This window comes from Schistocerca gregaria, chromosome 1 (assembly GCF_023897955.1).
Source record: "Schistocerca gregaria isolate iqSchGreg1 chromosome 1, iqSchGreg1.2, whole genome shotgun sequence".
NCBI classification, from domain to species: Eukaryota; Metazoa; Arthropoda; class Insecta; order Orthoptera; family Acrididae; genus Schistocerca; species Schistocerca gregaria.
Genome location: NC_064920.1, coordinates 788,883,669 through 788,897,039, shown reverse-complemented (window position 1 = coordinate 788,897,039; position 13,371 = coordinate 788,883,669). Strand labels below are relative to the sequence as shown.

General features: G+C 39.4%; 1 protein-coding gene across 1 annotated transcript in view; it reads left to right on the top strand.

The window, feature by feature from the left end:
* Positions 1-13,371, top strand: part of LOC126269513 (solute carrier family 22 member 7-like) — a 132,942-nt gene that overhangs the window by 86,517 nt on the left and 33,054 nt on the right. The window contains exon 7 of the mRNA XM_049973999.1: positions 2,917-3,131. Coding sequence (XP_049829956.1) covers positions 2,917-3,131 — 215 coding nt within the window. The remainder of the gene's footprint in view (positions 1-2,916; positions 3,132-13,371) is intronic.

Genomic DNA, 13,371 nt, shown 5'->3' with positions numbered 1-13,371 from the left:
GCCGGCGCTTTCCCACTTGGTAAGTCTTAGAATCTTTGTTTTTAATATATTTACTAGTGGTCACTTAGATTTGAAGTATTCCATATTAAACTTATTTATAATTTTCACATTATTCTTTTTCACCCAATACAGAAAAGTAAAAAATGATAGTTAGGCTGTCACCACATAGCAAACTCAAAAGAATCTGGTAGTTTCACATTAATCACAGTGATAGGTGTTTGCTTATTCAGTAGTGTTACTTAATATTGATTTCTTGTTAAAAGTATTACTTTCCAAGGATTCCTGATGAACGGCTATGCATAAGAAATCTGTTTGTTGAGGGCAACCTTAAAAATTTAAAACTGTCAGCATCTGCAGAAGACTCCTTGATAGAACTATCATGTGATTCTTCTTTGAAAACTTTATTTTTAAGAATTAAGCCTAATGCCATTTTTGATCAAATTAAAAAGAGAGTATCGAGTGTTTGCACACATAGCTTTGAAGGAACTAATGGGGTTCATAACTACTAACTTATGTGAATGTGCTATTTCTAGCTTTTTTTATATTTTTTTTAACAAATATAGAAACTAACTTTGCATGGAAAACAATTTACGACTAATACTAACAAGCTTCAGTTCAGATATAGAAAATGTCATTAACATCAAGACTAAACAATCCCACAAATCTCATTAAGTTCACCATTTAATTTGCATGAAATAAAATTTTCATGGGCCAAAATATTGTTTCTTTTCTTTAATTAAGTTCCCTTCACCAGATTCAAAACTGTTACTCAGAAAATCATATTTTCATACAATACTAAGTTGTGTCTCATATTATATATAATTTTATAACACTATTAACTACTTTGTAATGATTGTAGTGGTAGAGTATACATATGTACATACTTGGTTGAAAAAATGTTTCCAGAAAATAGTGGGTCACATTACAAAAAAGTTTGGGAACCACTGATCTATAATACTGTTCGTAACTGCTCATGAACGACTAGTAAAAAAAAATTATTTCACTTTCTAATCTTATTGTGCATAAAATTCCCTAGTCACAGAGAAAATTAGTAATGTCAGCTTGTATACTCCAACACTGCTATGGAATTATTTTTTCATCAGTATTTTTTCAGGGTTTCAGCAAAACCATTCTGTTTTGAGATTGCAGACTTCTTGGAATGCTTTCATTGATTTAGTACCAGAATATTGAAGTCCTTTAGCAAATATCTGTAGCTGATGTGAAAGGCAACTCAGTTGTTTTCTGTTTGTTGTGTTACGGACATGAATAGTCTCATTGGTCTCCAGATTTGCGATGTCCTGATATGCAGGCACTATGGTCTTGAACACATTTACAAATGTCTGTATCTACCTACATACTCCACAAGCCATCATACAGAGCACAGTGAAGGATATACATGTAGTGACAATAATCTTTTCATTATAGTGATGGCAGAGTTTCTTCATATTGTCATTCCTGATTGGATATATCATTCAGGAGGGACCATGATATACAAAAGCTTTTGAAATGCATCGAGACAGTTGTCTCATTAGAAATAGAGCTTAAATTGCTGAAACCAGTGCTAATCTGTTGTTTACATTTTAGCTCACTATCATTGTACTTACAGACTTAACTGAAACTATTTCTTTCACTCCTGTTTCATTCAAAAGTACAGATATGTTTTGTTTTATCTATTGTTGAAACGCTTGTGAATAGTTCATTTTTTCAGATTAGTGAGTATCTCATTAATCATAAGCCTCCCCCTCTCTCTCTCCATCTATCTATCTATCTGTCTATCTATCTCTCTCTTGTGTGTTTGTTTTTTCTCAAGTGCCTCAAAAGTGTTTGCTACACTCAGTCATGTCATCTGCACACAGTTACTTTGTATCAATTTCACATGTTTGTATTACATTGTTTACAAATAAATTCAACAAGATAGGAACTCCCAACAATATGCTTCTATCTTTCATGTGTATATCTTCGACAGTAACGTACTGTCTTCTGTCACTGAAATATGTTGTTATCCATTCTGCTGCATACTGTGTGATTTATTATGTCAAATGCCTTGGATACATCAAGGAAAACTCCAGACATTTTCTCCAAGGCCTGTGCAACGAATTCTGTTGAACATTCAATTGCTGATTCTGTTGCTGTTCTTCATTTAGTACCAGTCTTGTGCTGGATTTTTTTCTGTTTCAGAAAGCTTAGAGGTACAGCAATCTCTTCATTGTACCTGTCTGAAGCCTCATAAGTACCATTCTAGCCTTTTTGTAACATTTTTCTAACACATTCTTAAGTATTTCTTTATCTATTCATCCAGTAAATCTCTGCAGACTGTAATTGTAAATCTCTACAGTTGTAATCTGCATCACACACACACACACACACACACACACACACACACACACACACACGGGTTACATATAACTTCAACGTTTATTTTAATAGTACAATAAATTAATTATATTTATTTTTGCTTTAGCAGCAGTAGCAAATTTTGCATGTTCTTGCTTCATGTCAGTTGTACTTCACATGGTTTAAGAATTCTACCACTGAATAGAAGCAGTGGGCGTATTTTCCTTTATTTCTAAAGTTATCTAGGATAGCAACCATTTAAATAAACTATGTATTCCACAGCTGGAAGAAAACTCCTCTTAGCCTTTAGACTGACCTAATAATTGAAGCTACTTAAATTGATCCATCTCTTATAAATACCTTAGCTTTGAGCTAAGAGATTACAAGTAATGAGATTGTCCACTTGACATCCTTTTGCTCATCCTTTTAATGACATAAAATTCACTAGTTCTGAAAGGAGTTCATTGCAAAATTGTCAGGTTTGTTGTTCTACAGAAAAGAGTTTGCTACTTAGAACAAGACTCTTAATTTAAATTATTAGTGACAGTGCTAAGCTGAATGTGTGCCAAAAATATGTCACAGGATGGTGTTCGAGCTGGCATATTACAGCCTGCTACTAAATGTGACTAACTTGGAGGGTAACCCATTCATGAATTTCGCATGGCAGTCACTGGCAGAGTTCCCTGGATATGTAGCAGGTCGTTGGGTGGCTGACCACATGGGTCGTCGCTGGTCACAGGTGGGCGTCTCAGTTATTGCTGCCTTTGCCCTCTTCATTGCTGCTGCATTTGCTGCAGGTAAGCTGTTCTACTTTTTCCCAGCATAAAAATCCTGTCAATAGTGAAATCATCAGAATCAGTCATTTATAAAGAATTCACTCTAACAGCTTTCTTTGCAGCACTCATTGAACAAAAATTGATGAAAGGTTTGAGAGATGCTAATCATAAACCTTTACTGCATTTGTGTTACATATGGTCACCCACAACACACTTCTTACCAAATCAGTTCTTCCACATCAATTGTCTAAATATCAATAATAATACCTTGACCATTACAGTTGTGAGTTATTTTCGTATTTTCTTCTTTTGTTTCATTCAAATTCACAATAATTTGCTTCCATGTATGACTATGCAATGTATGAATGAGCTATCAATCATTTGTAGTGAAGGATAAAACACTCATTTCCACACAAATATTTATTTATTTGTTTATTTATTTACCCATCTATTTCTGTAGGACCAAATTGAGTATCAAATATCCAAGGTCATTGAATGTGTCGTACATGAAATTACAACATAGAAGTAATAACAGATGAAACAAAAAGTTTAGGAACCCAAAAAAAATCAAGCCTTAAGTTTCAGTAAACACAATCAACAATATAATGTAGAAATCAGCTTAATTTTTCACTTTCAGTTTCAATCTGAAAGCACGTGGAAGAAATGACAGTAAAGAATATATATATATTGAGAGGCCAATGTCTGAATAACCAGACTAGTTAACAGGGGTCGACAAGAGGTTCGCAAACATACACCACTTATTGCCTGAACTGCCTGTTTCTGAGCCAAAAATAACCTTTGAGAATGGGAAGAGCTACCCCAAAATGTAATGCCATATGACATAAGCAAATGACAATAAGCAAAGTAGACTAATTTTTGTGTCGAACAATCACTTACTTCATATACTGTTTGAATGGTAAAAATGGCAGCAATACGTCTTTGAACAATACGCTGAATTTGAGCTTTCCATGACATCTTACTACCTAACTGGTCACCTAGAAATTTGAACTGTTCAGTATCAATAACCATATGCCCATTCTGTGAAATTAAAATGTTGGGTTTCGTTGAATTGTGTGTCAGAAACTGTAAAAACTGAGTCTTACTGTGATTTAGCATTAGGTTATTTTCTACAAGGCATGAACTTATGCATGAAGTGCACTATTTGAAACAGAGCAAATGCTGCACACAACATTCTTTACTAGCAAGCTAGTGTCATCAGCAAACAGAAATATTTTAGAATTACCTGTAATACTAGAGAGCATATAATTTATATAAATAAGGAACAGGAGTGGTCCCAACACTTATATCTGGGGCATCCCCCATTTGACTATGCTCCACTCAGACCCCATATCACAGCCATTCTCAGCACTGTTAATAATGACCTTTTGCTGTCTGTTGTTAAAAGTAAGAGGTGAACTAATTGTGAGCTGCTGCCCTTATTCCATAATTGTCCAACTTCTAGAGCAATATTTTGTGATCAATACAAGCAAATGCATTAGTTAAACCAAAAAACATGCCTAGAACAGAGAAAAGAGAATAACACCTTTTCAGAGGAAAGACAAGTGTTTACTCCGAAATTCTCAAAGCACAAGGTGTGGGCGAAGAACTGATAGACTGCCAGTCTTGCAGCTGGGCCATAACATATGTGACCCTACTCCACTTGCTGCAGAAGGTTGGTCACAGGTGGCCAAGCATCTACATCTACATCTACATCCATACTCCGCAAGCCACCTGACGGTGTGTGGCGGAGGGTACCCTGAGTACCTCTATCGGTTCTCCCTTCTATTCCAGTCTCGTATTGTACGTGGAAAGAAGGATTGTCGGTATGCTTCTGTGTGGGCTCTAATCTCTCTGATTTTATCCTCATGGTCTCTTCGCGAGATATACGTAGGAGGGAGCAATATACTGCTTGACTCTTCGGTGAAGGTATGTTCTCGAAACTTTAACAAAAGCCCGTACTGAGCTACTGAGCGTCTCTCCTGCAGAGTCTTCCACTGGAGTTTATCTATCATCTCCATAACGCTTTCACAATTACTAAATGATCCTGTAACGAAGCGCGCTGCTCTCCGTTGGATATTCTCTATCTCTTCTATCAACCCTACCTGGTGCGGATCCCACACTGCTGAGCAGTATTCAAGCATTGGGCGAACAAGCGTACTGTAACCTACTTCCTTTGTTGTCGGATTGCATTTCCTTAGGATTCTTCCAGTGAATCTCAGTCTGGCATCTGCTTTAGCGACAATCAACTTTATATGATCATTCCATTTTAAATCACTCCTAATGCATACTCCCAGATAATTTATGGAATTAACTGCTTCCAGTTGCTGATCTGCTATTTTGTAGCTAAATAATAAGGGACCTATCTTTCTATGTATTCGCATCACATTACACTTGTCTACATTGAGATTCAATTGCCATTCCGTGCACCATGCGTCAATTCGCTGCAGATCCTCCTGCATTTCAGTACAATTTTCCATTGTTGCAACCTCTCGATACACCACAGCATCATCTGCAAAAAGCCTCAGTGAACTTCCGATGTCATCCACCAGGTCATTTATGTATATTGTGAATAGCAACGGTCCTATGACACTCCCCTGCGGCACACCTGAAATCACTCTTACTTCGGAAGACTTCTCTCCATTGAGAATGACATGCTGCGTTCTGTTATCTAAGAACTCCTCAATCCAATCACACAGTTGATCTGATAGTCCGTATGCTCTTACTTTGTTTATTAAAGGACTGTGGGGAACTGTGTCAAACACGGCATCTACCTGTGAACCCGCGTCTAAGGCCCTCTGAGTCTCGTGGACGAATAGCGCGAGCTGGGTTTCACACGACCGTCTTTTTCGAAACCCATGCTGATTCCTACAGAGTAGATTTCTAGTTTCCAGAAAAGACATTATACTCGAACATAATATGTGTTCCAAAATTCTACAACATATCGACGTTAGAGATATAGGTCTATAGTTCTGCACATCTGTTCGACGTCCCTTCTTGAAAACGGGGATGACCTGTGCCCTTTTCCAATCCTTTGGAATGCTTTGCTCTTCTAGAGACCTACGGTACACCGCTGCAAGAAGGGGGGCAAGTTCCTTCGCGTACTCTGTGTAAAATCGAACTGGTATCCCATCAGGACCAGCGGCCTTTCCTCTTTTGAGCGATTTTAATTGTTTCCGTATCCCTCTGTCGTCTACTTCAATATCTACCATTTTGTCAACTGTGCGACAATCTAAAGAAGGAAGCACAGTGCAGTCTTCCTCTGTGAAACAGCTTTGGAAGAAGACATTTAGTATTTCGGCCTTTAGTCTGTCATCCTCTGTTTCAGTACCATTTTGGTCACAGAGTGTCTGGACATTTTGTTTTGATCCACCTACCGCTTTGACATAGGACCAAAATTTCTTAGGATTTTCTGCCAAGTCAGTACATAGAACTTTACTTTCGAATTCATTGAAAGCCTCTTGCATAGCCCTGCATTTCGCTTCGCGTAATTTTTGTTTGTCTGCAAGGCTTTGGCTATGTTTGTGTTTGCTGTGAAGTTCCCTTTATTTCCACAGCAGTTTTCTAACTCGGTTGTTGTACCATGGTGGCTCTTTCCCATCTCTTACGATCTTGCTTGGCACATACTCATCTAACGCATATTGTACCATGGTTTTGAACTTTGTCCACTGATCCTCAACACTATCTGCACTTGAGACAAAACTTTTGTGTTGAGCCGTCAGGTACTCTGTAATCTGCTTTTTGTCACTTTTGCTAAACAGAAAAATCTTCCTACCTTTTTTAATATTTCTATTTTCGGCTGAAATCATCGATGCAGTAACCGCTTTATGATCACTGATTCCTTGTTCTGCATTAACTGATTCAAATAGTTCGGGTCTGTTTGTCACCAGAAGGTCTAATATGTTATCGCCACGAGTCGGTTTTCTGTTTAACTGCTCAAGGTAGTTTTCAGATAAAGCACTTAAAAATATTTCACTGGATTCTTTGTCCCTGCCACCCGTTATGAACGTTTGAGTCTCCCAGTCTATATCCGGCAAATTAAAATCTCCACCCAGAACTATAACATGGTGGGGAAATCTACTCGAAATATTTTCCAAATTATTCTTCAGGTGCTGAGCCACAACAGCTGCTGAGCCCGGGGGCCTATAGAGACATCCAATTACCATGTCTGAGCCTGCTTTAACCGTGACCTTCACCCAAATCATTTCACAATTCGAATCTCCGTCAATTTCCTTCGATACTATTGCACTTCTTATCTCTATAAAAACGCCTCCCCCTTCACTGTCCAGCCTATCTCTGCGGTATACATTCCAATCCGAGTTTAGGATTTCATTACTGTTTACGTCTGGTTTCAGCCAACTTTCTGTTCCTAGTACTACATGGGCGTTGTGACCGTTTATTAATGAGAGCAGTTCTGGGACCTTTCTATAGACACTCCTGCAGTTTACTATTAGCACATTAATATTGTTATTCCTTGTTGCATTTTGCCTACTCCTGCCTTGCCGCATCTCAGGAGGCGTCTTGTCGGGCCTAGGGAGGGAATTCTCTAACCTAAAAAAACCCCATGTGCACTCCACACATACTCCGCTACCCTCGTAGCCGCTTCCGGCGTGTAGTGCACTCCTGACCTATTCAGGGGGACCCTACATTTCTCCACCCGGTAGCGGAGGTCGAGAAATTTGCACCCCAGCTCTCCGCAGAATCGTCTGAGCCTCTGGTTTAAGCCTTCCACTCGGCTCCAAACCAGAGGACCGCGATCGGTTCTGGGAACGATACTACAAATAGTTAGCTCTGATTCCACCCCGCGAGCGAGGCTTTCCGCCTTCACCAACTCCGCCAACCGCCTGTACGAACTGAGGATGACCTCTGAACCGAGACGGCAGGAGTCATTGGTGCCGACATGAGCAACAATTTGCAGTCGGGTGCACCCCGTGCTCTCTATCGCCGCCGGTAGGGCCTCCTCCACATCTCGGATGAGACCCCCCGGCAAGCAGACAAAGTGAACACTGGCCTTCTTCCCCGACCTTTCCGCTATTTCCCTAAGGGGCTCCATCACCCGCCTAACGTTGGAGCTCCCAATAACTAATAAACCCCTCCCCCCGTGTGCCTGCTCGGACCTTGCTGAAGGAGCGGCCACATGTCCACTCACAGGCAGAGCGGGCGATGCCACACGGCCAGCCTCTACATTGACCCTCCGCCTCGTGCGCCGCGAACGCCGTTGATCCCGCCACTCCCCTTGGGGAGAGGGTGGCCCAACCGCGCCCGGTACCCGCGAAGATGTCTCGACAGCAGGGACAGTGGGTGAAGCATGTAACACCTGGGGTGTACCTTGCGACGCACCAGACTCCCCACTGCCGCTACACTCCGACGCAGCAGCCTGAAGACGGCTGACCGCGGCCATCAACACGCTGAGCTGTTCGCGAAGAGTGGCCAGCTCCTCCTGCGTCCGTACACAGCAGCCACACATCCTATCCCAGCATGTCACAAATGTGGAGGATGCATGTAATTGGGCCACCTGATAGTCAGCCTACACTACCTGCCACTGACCACGTACCTGGTTATTGGCAAGCAGAGGTGCCCCCATCCCAAAGAGCACATTGAAGCAGCCTAGTGCAAGGAATTCTAAAAGCATGCAAGGCAAAATCCATGTGATTATTGGAGTGAGAGTCACACTTTTTTCAGTTAATGCCAGGTTACAGATGTCAGTCATGACAAAAATCTGAAAAAAACAAAAACCACAAGATATATAAAAGATTTCAGAAAAATAATTTAGTTTGTCCCAACAACACATTACAAGACAGAAAAATAAGGTAGATGAGCTTTGTATACATTTATAAGATTTACGGAAGAGAGAGATGTTCTATGCATGACTGAACATTATGTAACAACATGGACAGAGAAGTTAAATATAGCTTCTTAAAGGCTAGAACCATTTTCATGTCTAGTCAATAAGGAGCAAAGGGAGTAGCCACACATACTGTCTATAAAAGTTTAACACAGAATCAAAAATGGTGAAGTAAGTTTTGTATTGGTTGGAATATAGAATCACATGCTCATTTTTGTTTCAGAATAATAAATCTCTCATAGATGTAACAGTCTAGAGATTGCAATATCATAATTGATATTTTCATAGTGGAATCATTTAGCACCATACATTCGTACAACATGCCCATACAAATCAGAGAGGCTTAATAACGATACCAGGATACAATGTTTTGCAGCAGCAGTAGCAGTTGTCATCATTTGGTCCCCAGTGCTGGATAAAGGATTCTTCCAGACTTCTCCATGCATCGTGATCTTCAGCTATACAAATTCACACTGTTCCTGCTAGTTTTCTAATGCCCATCCACCTTCCATTAAGTGGTTGACATAGTCTTTGGTAATTTCTTGAAATACAGCCAAGAACTATGTTCATCCACTTAACAATGATTTGTCTGACTACATGTCATACCACCTCCATTTAATCTTTGTTAGTTGTAATTATGTATTTCCCTCAAGTCTTTTCACTGACCCACTTATTTGTTTCCTTGCCTCTCCTGGTAGTTCCCTACATGCATCCTCCATTACTCATTGAACAACCACTAATTTAAGAACGCTTTTAACATTATAAGTCCATGTTTACAATATTGTACAATTTGTACGTATGACCTGGACATGTCAAATGTACATTTCTACAAGTAATTTTTACGATTTATTTGTTACAATTTTATTTGTTAAATGAAAGACTGTGTGATATTACAAGAAGGTAATTGACATCACATTGTACTTTAACCTGTAAGGTGGGTTGTAACTTCTTTCTGTAGTACTATGAAATGGAATGGGACATTGTGGGAGCAAAGTAGGAATAAATACAGACCTGTATGTTACATGCCTTAAAGATTAGATTAGATTAGATTAATACTTGTTCCATAGATCATGAATACGACACTTCGTAATGATGTGGAACGTGTCAGGTTAATAAAAGATGTCTGTACAAGAAATTACATTACACAAAATATTGCGTGACACTAATGATTAAGTTTTTTTTTTACTTAGTTTATATCTAAAAATTCAGCCAATGAGTAGAAGGAGTTGTCATCTAGAAATTCTTTTAATTTATTTTTAAATGTTAGTTAAGGATATATGCATGGTACATATACATAATTATAAGGTGTAAGTGATTTTCTACTAAGAAATTAGTTAATATTTATAAACATTTACCAAAAAAAGTCATTTGCGGTGTAAAATTTTTGCTCGAATAGAATTTTTTCTTAATTTATACATGGAAGCTTTTGGCATTTTTGTTCTTTTCATTCTGTCTGGTAAATTACTAAATATCCATATCCCAACATGCAGGGCACTTTTATGGTAACTAGTTGTTCATGTTTCATAGTTTTCAATGTGTGCATTTAATGTTAATGAACTGTTTTTGTTTAGCAGGTCTTAATGAATGATAGAGCACTATAAATGTAAACAATGGATGTGTCGTAAGCCCAAGTCTCTTGAAATGTTGTCTTCATGGTTCATTACATCACAGTTTGCATATTATACGCATTGCCTTTTTTTTGTGGTTTGAAGATATCTCTGCTGCAGAGTGAATTACCCCAAAGTACAATGCCATACTGCTGGAGTGAAAGTAAGAACAATATATTTATATAAGAACGAATTTGGTGGCTACTTTGCTGAGTACCCTTAGAATATAACACACAGTTGACAGCTTATTTGTGATACAATTGACATGAGTGCCCCAGTTTGAAATTTTCTTCAAGCCATATACATAGAAACTCAATATGGTTCACATTGGATAGTTCTTGGTTGTTTAGGGGCATGCCAGGTGAGAAGCTGTGGCAGGTTGGGGTTTAATTTCTCATGTCTTTTCATCATTGTTGTCACTCTGCAGGCTGCAAATTAAAATTCACCTACCTCAGAATGGCATCTGCACAACTTCACTCGGCAATGTAGATACTTACAAGATGATGTAAAAGCAGCGTTGATGAAAAACATCACCTAATATCTACAAATACTGAGGCCACACAACTGTAGTTATGAAAGAAAGTTCTGTAGAAATACTGTCATCCAATTTTATCAGGCAGTAAAAAAATAGATTGGCTTCTGCAAAATAATGTTCGAAATTTCCACACAATAAAGTTTATTTTGTCCTTGAGAGCCAAAGAAACGGTACTATTCAGTCCACATTTGAACTATTGGCTATTTCCTTCCAGTTGATGATTCACGTACACATTTCACATGCATAGCAGCCAGAAATCCGTCCAAACCCGACCAAAATTAAACAACGATTTCACAGTCATTAATTTCACAACTAATATGAGTTATTACATTCGATCCTTCTTGTGGATTTCTAAAACAGAAACTGCTTGCCAAAAATGCTCAGTAGTTGAATACTGAAACATGCCACCCAGATTCTTTGAAGGCCAATATTTCACATGCGAATATCTGTCTAACAGATTTAGTCAAAACCTCTGAAATTTCACCAAGCAGTCCTCAACAACAACTGCTGTCAACTTAGCTCACCAATAACTCAAACACTAAATAATTCTTCATCTTACCCATTATTTTTACTGGCACTAGTAACATGATCGTCCACGTTCAATGCTAGCAAGCGATCTCCTTCTTCCAGCCTCACTCCCAGAATAACTATCATGTAAGAAGTGAGAACCGTCTCAATTCTGATTGGCTGACCATACTGGCTGCTAATCAGAATACTTGCTTGTGATCATACTCCTACCAAAACTGGTCTGCACCAATCCTTATACACAGACACATTTGCGTCAATCTGACATACAAATATTATAGTAATGTTTAATAAACGAAAACGAAAAGACAAGAATTCTGGAAATATTCTTTAGATACAGATTTTAGTCCAGCTGACTTTCTGGCTGCTCTGTTACAACAGCAATCACACCCAGACATACGTCATCAGTTAAGTGGGTAAATCCCCTAGGATCATTTTCCCATGACAGGCTTGTGTAACTCTTGCACATTACTTACAATGGTATATAATGCAATATTGAAATTTGACAAATGTCCCACATACACACTATCATTTACTCAAAGGCTCACATAACACATAATAAATTCAATATTGATTTTAATAGTTCTTTCTGAAGTTATTTTAGATTTCATACTACAAAAATTGTGAGATATTTGAAATTTTTAAATTAAATTTCAGTTAAATAATTCTATACCCTGATAATTCAGGTGAGTATTTTAACTGATAACCAAAAACGAGTCATAAATTTTCCCACGTGAATTTCCTTTCTTAAGTGCAGTTTTTCTAATTTTAAAATAAATTTTTCTATCTCCAAAAATATGCCCGTTAGATAGCTGAGATTTTCACACCACCTTACTATTAATAACGAAGTGCAGTATACAAATTTTGATACCAATCACACAAAACTACACTCCTGGAAATTGAAATAAGAACACCGTGAATTCATTGTCCCAGGAAGGAGAAACTTTATTGACACATTCCTGGGGTCAGATACATCACATGATCACACTGACAGAACCACAGGCACATAGACACAGGCAACAGAGCATGCACAATGTTGGCACTAGTACAGTGTATATCCACCTTTCACAGCAATGCAGGCTGCTATTCTCCCATGGAGACGATCGTAGAGATGCTGGATGTAGTCCTGTGGAACGCCTTGCCATGCCATTTCCACCTGGCGCCTCAGTTGGACCAGCGTTCGTGCTGGACATGCAGACCACGTGAGACGACGCTTCATCCAGTCCCAAACATGCTCAATGGGGGACAGATCCGGAGATCTTGCTGGCCAGGGTAGTTGACTTACACCTTCTAGAGCACGTTGGATGGCACGGGATACATGCGGACGTGCATTGTCTTGTTGGAACAGCAAGTTCCCTTGCCGGTCTAGGAATGGTAGAACAATGGGTTCGATGACGGTTTGGATGTACCATGCACTATTCAGTGTCCCCTCGACGATCACCAGAGGTGTATGGCCAGTGTAGGAGATCGCTCCCCACACCATGATACCGGGTGTTGGCCCTGTGTGCCTCGGTCGTATGCAGTCCTGATTGTGGTGCTCACCTGCACGGCGCCAAACACGCATATGACCATCATTGGCACCAAGGCAGAAGCGACTCTCATCGTTGAAGACGACACTTCTCCATTCGTCCCTCCATTCACACCTGTCGTAACACCACTGGAGGCGGGCTGCACGATGTTGGGGCATGAGCGGAAGACGGCCTAACGGTGTGCAGGACCGTAGCCCAGCTTCATGGTGATGGTTGCGAATGG